Raw genomic sequence first — 12985 nt, forward strand, 5'->3', positions numbered from 1 at the left:
CTTTTGTTTGGCATGTTTTTAAGTACAATAGGTTGTTGACTCGGCTAGGGTGCAGTGCCGCCTAGTCCAATTGGAGGTTTAAGATATATGAGATATTTTAAGACTACATGTTTTGTGTTGCAAGACTATTTTTCATATTTTACTTTTATTATTAGTACTATTCTTTTATATAAACTTAATTTTAATGACATTGCCGGAAATTGAACTTTTCTTTTTCCTGATATGGCAACAATATATGGCAATAACTTGATAGCTTATCTTATTTCAAATTGACTGATAAGACTTAGGGAACTTCTGACTAATCGAAACAGTCCAAAAGCAGTTTGCAACATGGAGCGACCAACGTCTTCTGCCATGCAAATGATTTATGCAGAACTGGCCGCAGGTGCGTATACTTAATGCCAATCAGAAAATGCCTCTAAGGTAGATTCCAGTTAAAGCACAGAATGCGCGTTTGGAGGAGGAGAATATTCTGCTACGTCACAGACTGAATCGCGCATCCACAGATCAACACACGAACGCCACAGTGAATGTGGAGGCCAAGATCAGGGCATTCCAATTGGAAGAGGAGCGCGATCGCATGGTAGAGACGCTGCAGATGCACAAGAAGAAGTACAATAAGCTACAGGATGCATACCTAGACAAGATGAAACGTTGCAAAGCGCTGGAGGAGATGTTCAAGCGGCAAAAGACGCTCACTGGGCTGGTTATGAAATCCGCACTCGCTCAACGCCAATCGGGTGAGAATCAAAAGGCATCATATGTAAATATAAATATATATGTATATATCCACTATTTAACCCAACTCGAGTAGAGCAGCAAATAATGCTCGAGAAGCGTCAGTCACAACAAAGCAAAAGCAGCTCAGCGGAGGTTGAGCAGCTGCAGGCGAAGTTAGCAAAAATGCAAACGGCGCTAGATGAGTCCTATGACATTATTGACGAAATGGACTTTGAGCTGGAAAGCGTAATAAAATCTAGTTGGGAAATCGTTGCATCGTTTCGTTCTAATAAGTCTCTTTGCACCAAGGTCGATTTGCTGGAGATGCAGAACAAGAGTTTGCGCGAAGAGTTGGCAGCGCTCAGGACGCAACTGGACGAGGGTGCAGCACAAGTCCCTTCAGCTGTTCCCGCAGACGACGATGATCCACCGCCCAAATACGAACCGACCGACCAGGCGCGTCGCAGCTATCGCCAACATGTAGCCTCGTCGACCTGTGATTGCTGTTTGAAGAATGACGACGCCGATGCGGAATCACTAGAACGCGCAGCAATGACACACAGCGTAAGTCACAACAAATAAATGATTAGTGCTTGATAACGATATTCCACGACGGTTGCAGCTGGTACAAACTATTGAGGCCGAAAGCAATTGCCTGCGACGCGAGCTTTTGCGGTCACGCTTGCAGCACAAAATACGCGCCAAATTGGATAAAGAAGAAGAGGAGGAGGATTAGGCTCTGGCAGTCCAATAGGATTTGCTTTTCAGCTGCTGACAAAGGCTGAATGTAATGCATTGGTGCATTGAAGTGGAATTGGACTAGAGTTTGTTTTGTGCTCCTGACACAGGCTGCATGCTACAAGTAGTGTACATGACATTAAATGAAGTTTTGAAGTGGGACTGGGTTTTAGTTGTATTTGTGCAGCGGACACAGGCTGTATGCTACAAGTGATATAAATGGAATGAAATAAAGCATTGAAGCGGAATTGGATTTGTGCTGCTGAAACGGACTGCATGTACAACTGATGTAAACGGAATGAAATGAAACATAGAGGGAAGATCAAAGGAAAGTTGGAATTAAATTGGATTAATTATTGCTTAATTAATTATTAAGATATTATTTAAAATCTGTTATGATATTTTATTAAATAAATTTAACGAATTTTTATTCGATAAGAAGGACATATAATATAAATACTATTTAAAGCAGACAAATATTCAAGTAAAATTTACAAATGTAAGTTCAATTTTAATAGATATATTACATTTGAGGCATTTCACAAATTTGTCCACTCATTAAGCCTTATCTTTTCACCTCCACTTTAAAGAGAACCCTCCACATTAATCAAATCTCTTTCATAATCAATAACGTCGCAATCCAGTCTGTTAGCCCAGTCGACAAGTGCAACTGGCCAAAAATGCGGCTATGCAAAATGCGATCTTATTTTGCACTTAGTTTTTCGATATTGGGTATGTTTAACCCAGTTTGGGGCAACTTACGCCTGCAACACACAAGTGCGCATGCCACAATTTGCAAAGCGAGCGAGAAAAATTAATAAAACTATAAAAAAATATTGAGAGTATTGAAATCGTGATAACCTGAATTCGAAGCCATCAAATAAGGCAAACGCCGCCGCCGTCTAATGACAATTAATTAAAATATTTGTTAATGACACCAAACGAGTTATAGCCACTTCAATTAGCCACCTCTCGGGAGGATCTACCGAGCACTAAATAGCCAAAGGCGACGACGGCACATGCCAAATGACAAATTTTCATGTTCATCTAGATCAAATGCAATTATTCTCCACACATTGCGTAAATTATTCAAAAAGCAAAATAAGATTAATAATATTTTATGAATTGTAAAGATCAACTAATGGCAAAATTAACATTTGATTTAAGACACAAAATAAAGCTGAAATAAGAATGCACTTAGATAACATTTGCCGGCTTCGATATGATTGCATTTGTTTTAGTTTTTTTTCAATATAATACTCTTATAAAAGGTATTATAAATTTTTTATAAAAGAAGTCACACTACTATAGAAGATGCCTGTATTTATATGAAGTACAAGGATTCTTGCTCTGATACACATATGAATTGCTTAAGCTAATTGTAATCTTCATCTAAATCTTATATCACATAGATTCTTGAGAAAACATTCACCAAGGAATGAAGGCAGAAAAATATTAATTAAATATAATTAACCAAAATATAAATAAATAAATGAAATATGAAAATAAAATAAAAAAAAAATATATATATATATGTATATATATAATTATATAATTAATATAAAAGCTGAAATCATTTTAAATGTAAAGCTCATCTCGTGCACACTTAAATAGTTTTATGTAAATGAAGTTGTCATTCTGTCATCTAGCTTAAAATGATTTATATACATTGGAAGACTGATGTAATTAGTTATAGTTAGTAGGCAAGACTTTGACAAATTCTGGTTGGGTATTGGTGTGGCCTACGCTTGTCTTTGCATTTTCTCATTTTCTTCTCCAATTGGAATCAATTCGTGTTGTTGTTGTCTTGGCCAAGTGAGCACTTTGCGTATTTCGTGTTTTTTAATTTATTTTTTTTCATTGCTCTGCTAATGAGCGCGCTGCTTGATTTTGGGAGCCATTTGAAAGATTCGAACACAGATTGCCCCACATCCAGTGAGACGGAGCTTGAAGTACGATTGAGACGTTGGGGCTGTCATGCGAGTGGAGTATAAAAACGCTGAGGACTTCACAGTTTAATTACAACGATCTCGATCAGCGTCGTGTGCGTACACAGTTCTCGAGTTGAAGCCAGATAAATATATCCGATTTGTAAATGATGGGAAAAGTAAGTTCGATTCGTGGTGACTAAGGTACAAGTCCTAATTGCTACGGCTATCCTTCAGCTCAACTATCTGTTCTGCATTTGCCTGACGCTGGCCAGCGCCGCCGTCTGGGCCATTGAGCTCCAGCCCGAGCCGGACTATGGGCCGGTGGCATATGAGTTCCACTGGTCGGTCAGCGATCCGCACACGGGCGACATCAAGAGCCAGAAGGAGACCCGCAAGGACGACAAGGTCGTGGGCCAGTACACGCTGATCGATGCCGATGGCTACTTGCGCACCGTCGACTACACGGTGGATGATCACAACGGCTTCAATGCTCTCGTTCGCCGTGAGCCGACCGACATCAAGATACCGCAACCCTCACCGGAGCCCAAGAAACTGATTGCCACCAAGCTGCTGTCGCCTCTGACTCCCCTCGTTCACTATGCGCCCAAGGCCATACTGAAGGCCGCCGAGCCGTCTGAGGGCAATTATGTCTCCGTCTTGGGACCCACGGCCCAATACAAATACTAGAATGTCATATTTTAGTCAATCGATCATAACTTCGACTACATCTCAACATCTCATGAGCTGCACGAGCCGTCAAGGAATCTGTTAAATTAACTCACTTGCGCCAACCTAATCAATTGCCAATTCATTTACGAGCCTTACTTAAGTTATATACGTACATAACACACTCATTTTATAGATGCATCCTACATACATACATACATACATAATGCTTACATAAAAATACATATATATATTGAATTTGTTCTCTAGAAGAACACAAAATATTTCGCCTTTTTGCTTGATGAAAACTGAAGTTGCATTAGGAAATTTGAAGTTTTACGAGTTTCCATTAAATTTAAAATCTGAAAAGAAATTTCTTAAGAGTGAACTTGAAAATAGTCACTGACAAACAGTTGCTTTCTATATACTATGTACTATACAATATCCTCGCCTCAGCTTATGGGGACTTACTCGGCTTTGGCTTATCAAATAACTCAAAAATGAGAAACTTTTTCCGATTTGCCACGCCTCCTATGGGCGCACATATATATGTGTGCAGCAAGACGGACATGGCTAAATCCAATATACTCTTATCACTTGATGAACGAGTATTAATATTTGAATTCAAATATTCTTAACATGTCAACTATAGCTCACAATTGAATAAGTTCCAGTGAAAAATTAGGTAGCAGCTAAAACGTGTCTCAGTTATAGCCACAAGCTTCCTGTTGTTGATAGAAAAAGTTGGTTAGATGTGCGAACACTACACATAGATATCGTATAAGATATAAGAAATAGATATATAGAACACTTGCAATTTAATAAAAGTAAAAGCTATTAGAAATATTAGAACTAGAGAGCAAGCAGCTGAGATAAGTCTTATATCTTGACTAGAATACAATCACAATTGGGAAACAATGATTTCATTATAATATCAACTCTCATATCATAGACATATCTATCTATCTGGCTATCTAGCGTTTCATTCAGCTTCTCTCTGATGGAAAGAGGTTTCAGCGTCGCTGAGTTACTCACAGATATGATTTGTGATGTGTCATCGTTGGATAAGGTGAAATGGAACCGCAGAGATGGTCTGATTAACTAATGCTATCTGCAGACGAGACTCGAGACGAGCAGCCACCGAAGTTGATAATCTCACGTAGCAGACGCGTCATCGCCTCCAGCTCTATCGAGTGGCGCACGTGCAAGCTGGGAGACTCTTCCATTCTATTGGCCGCCTCAGCCGAAAATCAAAATGCAACGATGGATGCCGTCGACTTGGAGCGTTCAGTAGCAAAATGAGCGACGCGGCGCCTACACGACCCACACGACTCACAATCACCTTACTGCTGCTGGCTCTGCTAGGCTCTATTGCGAGCGAGAAGCCGTCATCGGTCGAGGACACAGCGTGGATGGCGCCATTGCAGCAGCAATATGGCTGGGATGCCAGCGAACTGAAGAACAAGGTGCAGCAGGGCGACGTGACCACCTACGAGCTGGGCACACCCAACTACCAGATCTTGAATCCAGAGGATGAGCCAGAGTACATAACGGCCGATCAGCCGCACTACCAGGAGATGCTGCAGCGCTTAACCAACTCCAGCAATGGCAGCCATACGATAGACATGACCATGCCCAGTACCATCTCCAGTGCCAGTGCCAGTGCCAGTGGCTCAGCCACAGCCTCAGATGAGCCAAAAGAGGTTAAGTGGGAGAAGCTGCAGAAGCGCAGCTTTGAGCAACCATCAATCGGCAGCGCCAGCCAGAATCATGTGGAGGCCATGCACCTCAATGAAAGAAGCCATCATCCAAGGATACAAGTCTATGCCGGGGCCAAGCCATTCCAGACACTGATTGCCAATTTGAGTTAGATTCTGATTTGATTGTTAGTTTTATCAATTACAAGTCGTCAATCAATCAATCAATTAATTATTTGTGAGCGTGATAAAAGTTGTGCTAAAAGCTAAATAAATATTAATTAAGTGAGGTTTTATTTCAATTTTTAATGTGAGAAAACTTTAATAATATAAGCAATAAAGAACTATTATGAATATCTCTTTGTCGTAGTAGTGAAACTAAGAAAAGTCTTTTGGCTTAGGCTAAGTTGGATTAAGAAAGGCAAAAAGCTCGATTCAACTACCTCATTGTGGGAAAAGTTGGGGCAGAGAGCTTCAGTGCCTCATTACCCGAGAGGCAGAGAGCTTCAGTACCTTCAGTAGCTTCAGGTAAGGTTAAGCATATCGAAAGAAAACAAATATAATGGTATTTTTTATGGAACTGAACTAAATTGATTTTTTTAATTAATAATAGTTTATAATTTTATATCATTATTATTATTAGTTTTTTTTTAATATAATTTATATATACTGAATTTATTTTAATACTTTAATTAATATTTTTTATTTTTGTTTTGTTTTTTTTTCAAATTGTAACTCTTTGTTAAGTAATTTTGAATTTATGTACAAAAATTAATAATAAAATTATTTGATTATTATTATTATTATTCATTTTTTTTAATTATTAGTTACTAATTTGTGTACATTTTTAATAAAAATATTTAATAAATTTTTAATTTAATTAACTTAAATTTTAATTGAGGGCAAGTTAAGTCTGATAGAATTATATTCCGTGCTCGCTTGATTGGTTGGCAAAGTGACTGAGTCAGTCAGGTTAAAATCCCAACCTATTACATAAATCCATTCATGTCTTAGACTGGGTACAGCTGAATAAGTCTCCAAGCTTACAACTATAAGCCAGATAGAATACAACTTTCTCAATAAAATTATATTTGTATAAGAAATTGTATGAAGAAGGTATTTGATATTCGAAAATGCATTGAAAACATGAAGATTCCAAATGTTAGAATTATATTTAATTGAATGAGCTGATCCCAAATACACTCTGTTCAATTCAATATTTAAGCTTTTAGTTACTAGTTAATATTTCCTAAAGAAACACATGCATAGAACATATGGAATCACAGCTCATATCGACTGACAAATAAATCATTTTGTTAGAGGAGAGCTTAAGCAGGTCTCCAGTATCGACGCAGTACGTGTTTCGACCCACGAAAATATTTCCCAATTGATAAGTTAATCGAGAGATTGATAAGCAAACTAAACTTGAAATTAATGCTAAAAATAAAAACAAACAACAACAGCTATGAGTGAGCCGCTCCAGACTCAGAGCCAGACGGCAGACAGAATTTATAAATCCATCGAGCAGTCGCCACTGAAACTTCAGACACAAAAAAATGGTCAATGCGTGCAGAGCTAGAATTGAAAATGTGAAATGAAAATGTTTAATGAAAATGGAACTGGAATCGGAACTAGAGCATGAGTCGGAGCCAGCAGAGTGGCTGAACTGTGGCTCTGACTACGGCTATCAGCGAATGCTCTGCGCAATGCATGAAATTCTTTTACGGAAGCGCTTGAGATTGCGATTGTGTTTGTGATTCTTCAGCATAGCCAATATATAATTATGGCTCTGGGCTATCAGACGCCGTGGCAAGCGTTGGCGTCAGCATCGGCGTCGGCGTCGGCGTCGGCGTCGACGACATCATCCCCATGCCCCCCGGCCGTGTTGAGTGCAGCATTTGGAACGTGCTGGGGGCAACGCTTCCGCGACCCATTTGCACAGCGCTGTAATATTTGCAAATAGCTCGCAGCCAGCGAAAAACGTATTTAAGAGCTATTCAGCAAATTGCTTTAAAGAAGTTGCACGCGACCAAGCAGAGACCGACCAAGCGCTATCCGAGCCGACGCCTAAATCCAAATACTGCTGAAAGGTAAAAATCATCGTCAACACGAATCAATTGCCGATTGCCAATAGCTCACAACTGTGAACTGTGTCGTTGACCCTTGGAGCGAGTTGCCAAAGTGACCCATTTTCGCACTACTTTTAGATGATCGTGCGACACAATTCGATATTTGCGCTGCTGGCGTTCAGCGCTCTTGCCCTCAGCCATGCCCACTTTCCGGAGTATTGCGCCGAGTGCGAGCAGGAGATTTGGGAGCAGGTGCCGTGCAGCGAGATAAGCTCTACCACGTCCCGGCCACCCATCACAACGACTGGCTCGACGCCCACGATCAGCACCACAACGCAAACACCGCCGACTGTGACCACGCCCTCCACCACATTGCCCCCAACACTGCCGCCCATTACGTCAACCCTGCCCCACATCTACACGACGCCGCCAACGCCCTACCCAACGTCATCGACCTACAAGAAGTGTTACTGCGAGTGCAAGCTGGGCTGCAAGGAGTTCTGCCGCAAGGTGTCCGTGGCCAGTCCCAAGCAACAGATCACGCAGATCTCCTCCACTGGCGACTATGCGCCAGGCGGTCAGGTCGAGTACACGCAGTCGCTGCAGCGCAAATACTATCCCAAGTATGCGGTGGCCGGCAAGAGCTACAAGCCCTACCCCGCGGTATACAATGAGGCGGCGGTCGCCGCATCCGCGCCAGCTGCGAATAACATAAATGCGCCCAACTACACGCTGGAGGAGCTGGCGCATCTGCTGAGCTCATCCTATGGCGTTCGCAAGGGCTATCCGGCCAGTCCGCAGCCGCCGCAACAGCAAACGGTCTACTACGCACCACAGCCTCTGATCTCTCGACTCCAGCCGCAGTACAGGCAGGTCATCAACAAAGTTTCGCCACGCAAGGAGCATGTTATAATTAAGACAGCATCGGCTGCGGTTGCTGCCTCGGGTGGTGCCGTGGCCAAGGCCAAGACGCCGTACGGTGAGGTGGTGGCCACATCGGCGCCCATCTATGAGAGCACCACCTCGTATCCCATTCCAGCGCCAGAGCCACCCAAATCGTATGCTGAGCCCGAGCCAGAGCCTGAGCCAGTGCCAGTGCCAGTGCCCGAGCCAGTGCCCGTGCCACTGCCCATGCCCCAGACCGAGGCATACCCCTCCCAGACAGAGGCCTATCCGGACAAGTCCTACGATGCGCCCGAGCCGAAGATCAAATCAGAATCATCGTCCTTCGATCTGGCCATAGACAATTACCTGAAGGACTTCGGCTACGGCAACCAAGTGCGAGATCTGGATTACTAGCTCGCTGCGCCGCCAATTGTTATTAGTTGTTGCTAGGTTTAGGGCTAAGCCTAAGTATTATGTATGTATGCACGTCTACATATGTACGTATTTAGTCTGACAACGCATTGTTCATGTATTTATTTATTTCTCTCCTTGTGCGTTGACTTGTTGAACTCATCATAATATATCAATCAATGATTATAAAACCTTTGCAGTGGAATTTTTTCTGAGACTTTAGAGCGCAACGAATCAGCCTCATCAGCCTCTTGGCTATTCAGGAATATATAGCATATATATGCTCATTCTCAGTTCGAAGACTTCCTTTGAGCACCACGTCAAGCAAGAATAGCATCAAGTCAAGACAAACTCATTTGTAACATCAAAAAGTATCTATAAAAGTATATCTCTTGCTTAATGATTAAGATACATTTATCAAGTACAAACCATTTATGAGAATTTTTACATATATTTTTCTGTATAACAAGTGGTGTTGCAGCTGGTCTTAAGTCTTAGATTTGAGATAATCTGTAAGCCATAATAATGTGATTTGAGTATAGGAAATATCCTTATTATAAACTGGAATTATGTTTCAATAGAAGCTGCGAAACTATTAAAAGAAATTTCCTCTTTTAATAATTTTATGTCTTTTAGACTTGTGTATAGGGAATACCCTTATTGTTCAACTGGTGGTGGACATATATTAAAGCATATATATTAATCAAAATTTTATATGAAATCAACATAATAAAAGAGATACAAATAAGAAAAATATCAATTCAAGAGGGAAAAACCCTTTCCACAAACATTTTAATGAATTGCTTACAAATTTCATTGAAATCTAGTTTTTTCGGCTCTTTTCTTGAGTGAGGCAAAAACATTTGTAATTTCCAAGGAATTTAATTGCCACTAAGTCTGCAACGGGCAACGCTTGCTGTTTAATGTTTTGAGTCACTTTTGGCCAACATAACACTCTGCACACCTCCGGCACCGGCGTCACCTTCAGTGACCTTCAGGCACTCAGCTGGTATCAAAGAGTTTTGGGCACTTGTACTTTGCAGCAAAGTGGGCAGAAGGCGATTTATTTGGCATATGCCAAAACAGTCACTGAGCTAAGTACTCGTGGAGCACCTCAATCTCAGTGTGTGTGTGCGTGTGTGTGTGTTGGTATCGGACAATCTACAAAGTGTGTACATGTCGCTAAGTAGACACAACTTATTATTTATGGAGTCTACTTAAATGTGAGCTCGTGCAGTGGATACGCATGGAGTTGATTGGGTTGGGCGACAACGACAGCCAACGACAGCGGGCGTGCCGCAACGACTGCAACTGGACCTGTGCGTGAGCCGTGTTCCACTCGTGCACTAGTGCAGTGGTGCAGTGGTGCAGTGTCTGGAGTGTTGCAGCTCTTGAAAACCACTCGCCACGCAGTCGTAATCTTGTTCTAAATGAATGTGGCGCAAGATACGCGCCGAGCCGCTTATTACTTCATATCGAATTTACCTACGTGTCTCGATTGGATATTTGCTTTGGCTTTTCACTCTTAGCGGCGATCGGCGGTGTCGCATTGATTTGTGTGCGTCGAGCGCCAAGTGCGTGAAAGGCCTCTGGCATGTGGGCACAGCGCACAGAGCACAGCCAACGCCCCTCCCACCTGGCTAAAGGTGGCTTTGGCTGCAACTGCTTTGCCTCTATCTGTAACTGTGGCTGTGGCTGCGGTATCTTGTGTGGCATACGGACGGATGTTGCAATTTGATTAATTAATTAAGTAGAAAAACTGCAAGCTCGCCGAAGGCTGTCTGAATGTCAATGTGCAATTTGTAGTGCATTTGATGGAGTTATCGACGGCATAATTAATCCCAGCTCATTTTGTACTTCACTTAAAGCTGATGCTGCTGTGATAGATTGATTGATTGAGCTAGTGCCCACAACTTGGCCGGAATTTATCAATTGCTTGTGCTGAAGATTTGGTATATGCTAAAATTAATTAAAAGAAATATCTGCTTTGGGTAATTGATTCAATCAAAACTTTTTCTTTTTCGGTAGGTTTAAATATTTCATATATTTTGTATATATATTTTTTTTAATGTATTAAAAATATATATTAAATATATAATATAATTTTTTTAATATATATAATGTATAATAATATATTAACCATTTTCTGATGAATATTTCATATTGTTATATTCCAGTTTATAATTTCACTTACTTGCAGTCTAATTATGTATCTAAAACTCAGTGCAATGCTTGGAACATAATATAATATAGTTCAGTTATAATAGAGTCTAGGTTTAATATTCACTTATAACGTTATATAAGTTCTGATCTTGGTTCTTCTTTCTATTAAACTCTTACGTTCAGACTGATCATAATTTAAGTATCTGTTTTGACTTCAAAGCAGAAAAACATTAATTGGAAATATGCACTAAAATTGTTTAACTTTTTAAACTGAAGAGTTATAGAAACTTGTTGTCTTTCCAATTCTTATCTTTCAATTATAAATCGCCTAAAGCTGCATAATGTCGGCTAATGTGTACCACTTAGTGTTCACCTAAGATAGCTAAATGATTTTTAAATGGTTTTGGATTTCCTGTGCTGATTAGTTTTTCAATCGCTATGGAAAAAGAAAAATTAAGAAAAATATAAAATTAATTTAAAGCAATTATTAACTCAACAGAACTTCCTGTCTTTGCCTACTTCAAGTTGTTAAGCTATAGAAAAAAACAGTATGTAAACAAAAAAAGCAGCTCTAACTCTAATGGATATACAAGAGCACATATTACAGATATCTAGTTCTAGTTTCCATACTGTAGTAGTATAGTAGTTAGCGTAACCCATAAAATTTATATGCCCAAAGATCTTCTGAACATTTATTGTGCATTCTTTCAATTGGTTTCTTTTGAAACTTTTGATTGCTACCTCACAGCAATCAATCAAAAATAATTAAGAAATTTCAAAAATATAGCAACAAAAGTTGTTTTTGAGTACCTCTAAGAATTTGCATAATAAAACTATTTTTAAGCTGATCAATATTTTGATGCAGGTTTTAATAGAGTTGGGCCGAGCCAATCATTTTTATATATATATATATATATATTTATATATTATTTTCTTTACCGAACCAGTTCGCCTCCACAACATATCAAATACATTTTAAGTCAATTTTTGTGATCTACTGCATATATTTTAATTGCATTCAATAATAAAAGTAATAAATTACATATTTTTTATCGATTTAATATATATATTTTGAGGTCTAATGCAATTTTATGCTCTGCAAATTAGAGTAATAAAAGGCCGAAAAAAATATATCAAACTGAGTCACGATTTGCTGCAATGAGATGCGCTCTAATAGCAGCTATAATAATATATGAGCAGATACCGATTTTTCCAACTACATTTTGTTCAAGTTGAAAACTCTCAGCAGTCAAAGATTTGGCCAATTTGCATCAAAAGTGAAATTCGTCTGCTGCCTGAAAGCTGATGAACAATAATCCAATAAGAATATATTTTCCAATAGGAACACAAGTTCTCATGAAACTTTTGGGAAACACTCAAAGCTAAATTTTATTTATAGCATTAAAAATATTATAAGACAGTTAAATTGATCATATAAATAATTCATACACAATTGAATCTCTGTTCACATTTGATTGGTAAACAAAATGAATTACTTTTGCTTTATCTCAAATTTTACTTTCACTCGACTTTGAAATATGATAATTATTGGCTCGTAAATCGGCTGCTGCTGGTGCTGGCTATGCAAGCAGTAGATCAGCTTGACATATATGTATTTATGTTGCGGTGTCTGGCTGATCCCTTGCACGAGTGACCCACAGAAACAAAAGTCGCTTTGACAAGCAGCCAAAAATTGCAAACTGGA

General features: G+C 39.7%; 4 protein-coding genes across 4 annotated transcripts; all 4 read left to right on the forward strand.

Annotated features, from left to right (window-relative positions):
• Window positions 1–294: 294 nt before the first annotated feature.
• Window positions 295–1820, forward strand: LOC111598474 (mitogen-activated protein kinase kinase kinase kinase 4). The gene is made up of 5 exons (XM_023313733.2): window positions 295–385; window positions 435–740; window positions 815–966; window positions 1030–1284; window positions 1343–1820. Exons 1-5 carry the CDS (start codon window positions 331–333, stop codon window positions 1454–1456), a joined length of 882 nt encoding a protein of 293 aa, XP_023169501.2. The 5' UTR covers window positions 295–330; the 3' UTR covers window positions 1457–1820.
• A 1733-nt stretch (window positions 1821–3553) lies between these two features.
• LOC111598480 (cuticle protein 7) lies at window positions 3554–4076 on the forward strand. The gene is made up of 2 exons (XM_023313738.2): window positions 3554–3565; window positions 3624–4076. Exons 1-2 carry the CDS (start codon window positions 3554–3556, stop codon window positions 4074–4076), a joined length of 465 nt encoding a protein of 154 aa, XP_023169506.2.
• Window positions 4077–5353: 1277 nt separating this feature from the next.
• LOC111598481 lies at window positions 5354–5990 on the forward strand. Its single transcript, XM_023313739.2, has one exon. The coding sequence runs from the start codon at window positions 5354–5356 to the stop codon at window positions 5924–5926; it is 573 nt and encodes a 190-aa protein (XP_023169507.2). The 3' UTR covers window positions 5927–5990.
• Window positions 5991–7764: 1774 nt separating this feature from the next.
• LOC111598475 (zinc finger protein jing homolog) lies at window positions 7765–9519 on the forward strand. The gene is made up of 2 exons (XM_023313734.2): window positions 7765–7842; window positions 7960–9519. The coding sequence occupies exon 2, from the start codon at window positions 7960–7962 to the stop codon at window positions 9118–9120; it is 1161 nt and encodes a 386-aa protein (XP_023169502.2). The 5' UTR covers window positions 7765–7842; the 3' UTR covers window positions 9121–9519.
• Window positions 9520–12985: the final 3466 nt, after the last annotated feature.

This window comes from Drosophila hydei, unplaced genomic scaffold, assembly GCF_003285905.1.
Source record: "Drosophila hydei strain 15085-1641.00,03,60 unplaced genomic scaffold, DhydRS2 tig00008114-arrow-pilon, whole genome shotgun sequence".
NCBI lineage: Eukaryota > Metazoa > Arthropoda > Insecta > Diptera > Drosophilidae > Drosophila > Drosophila hydei.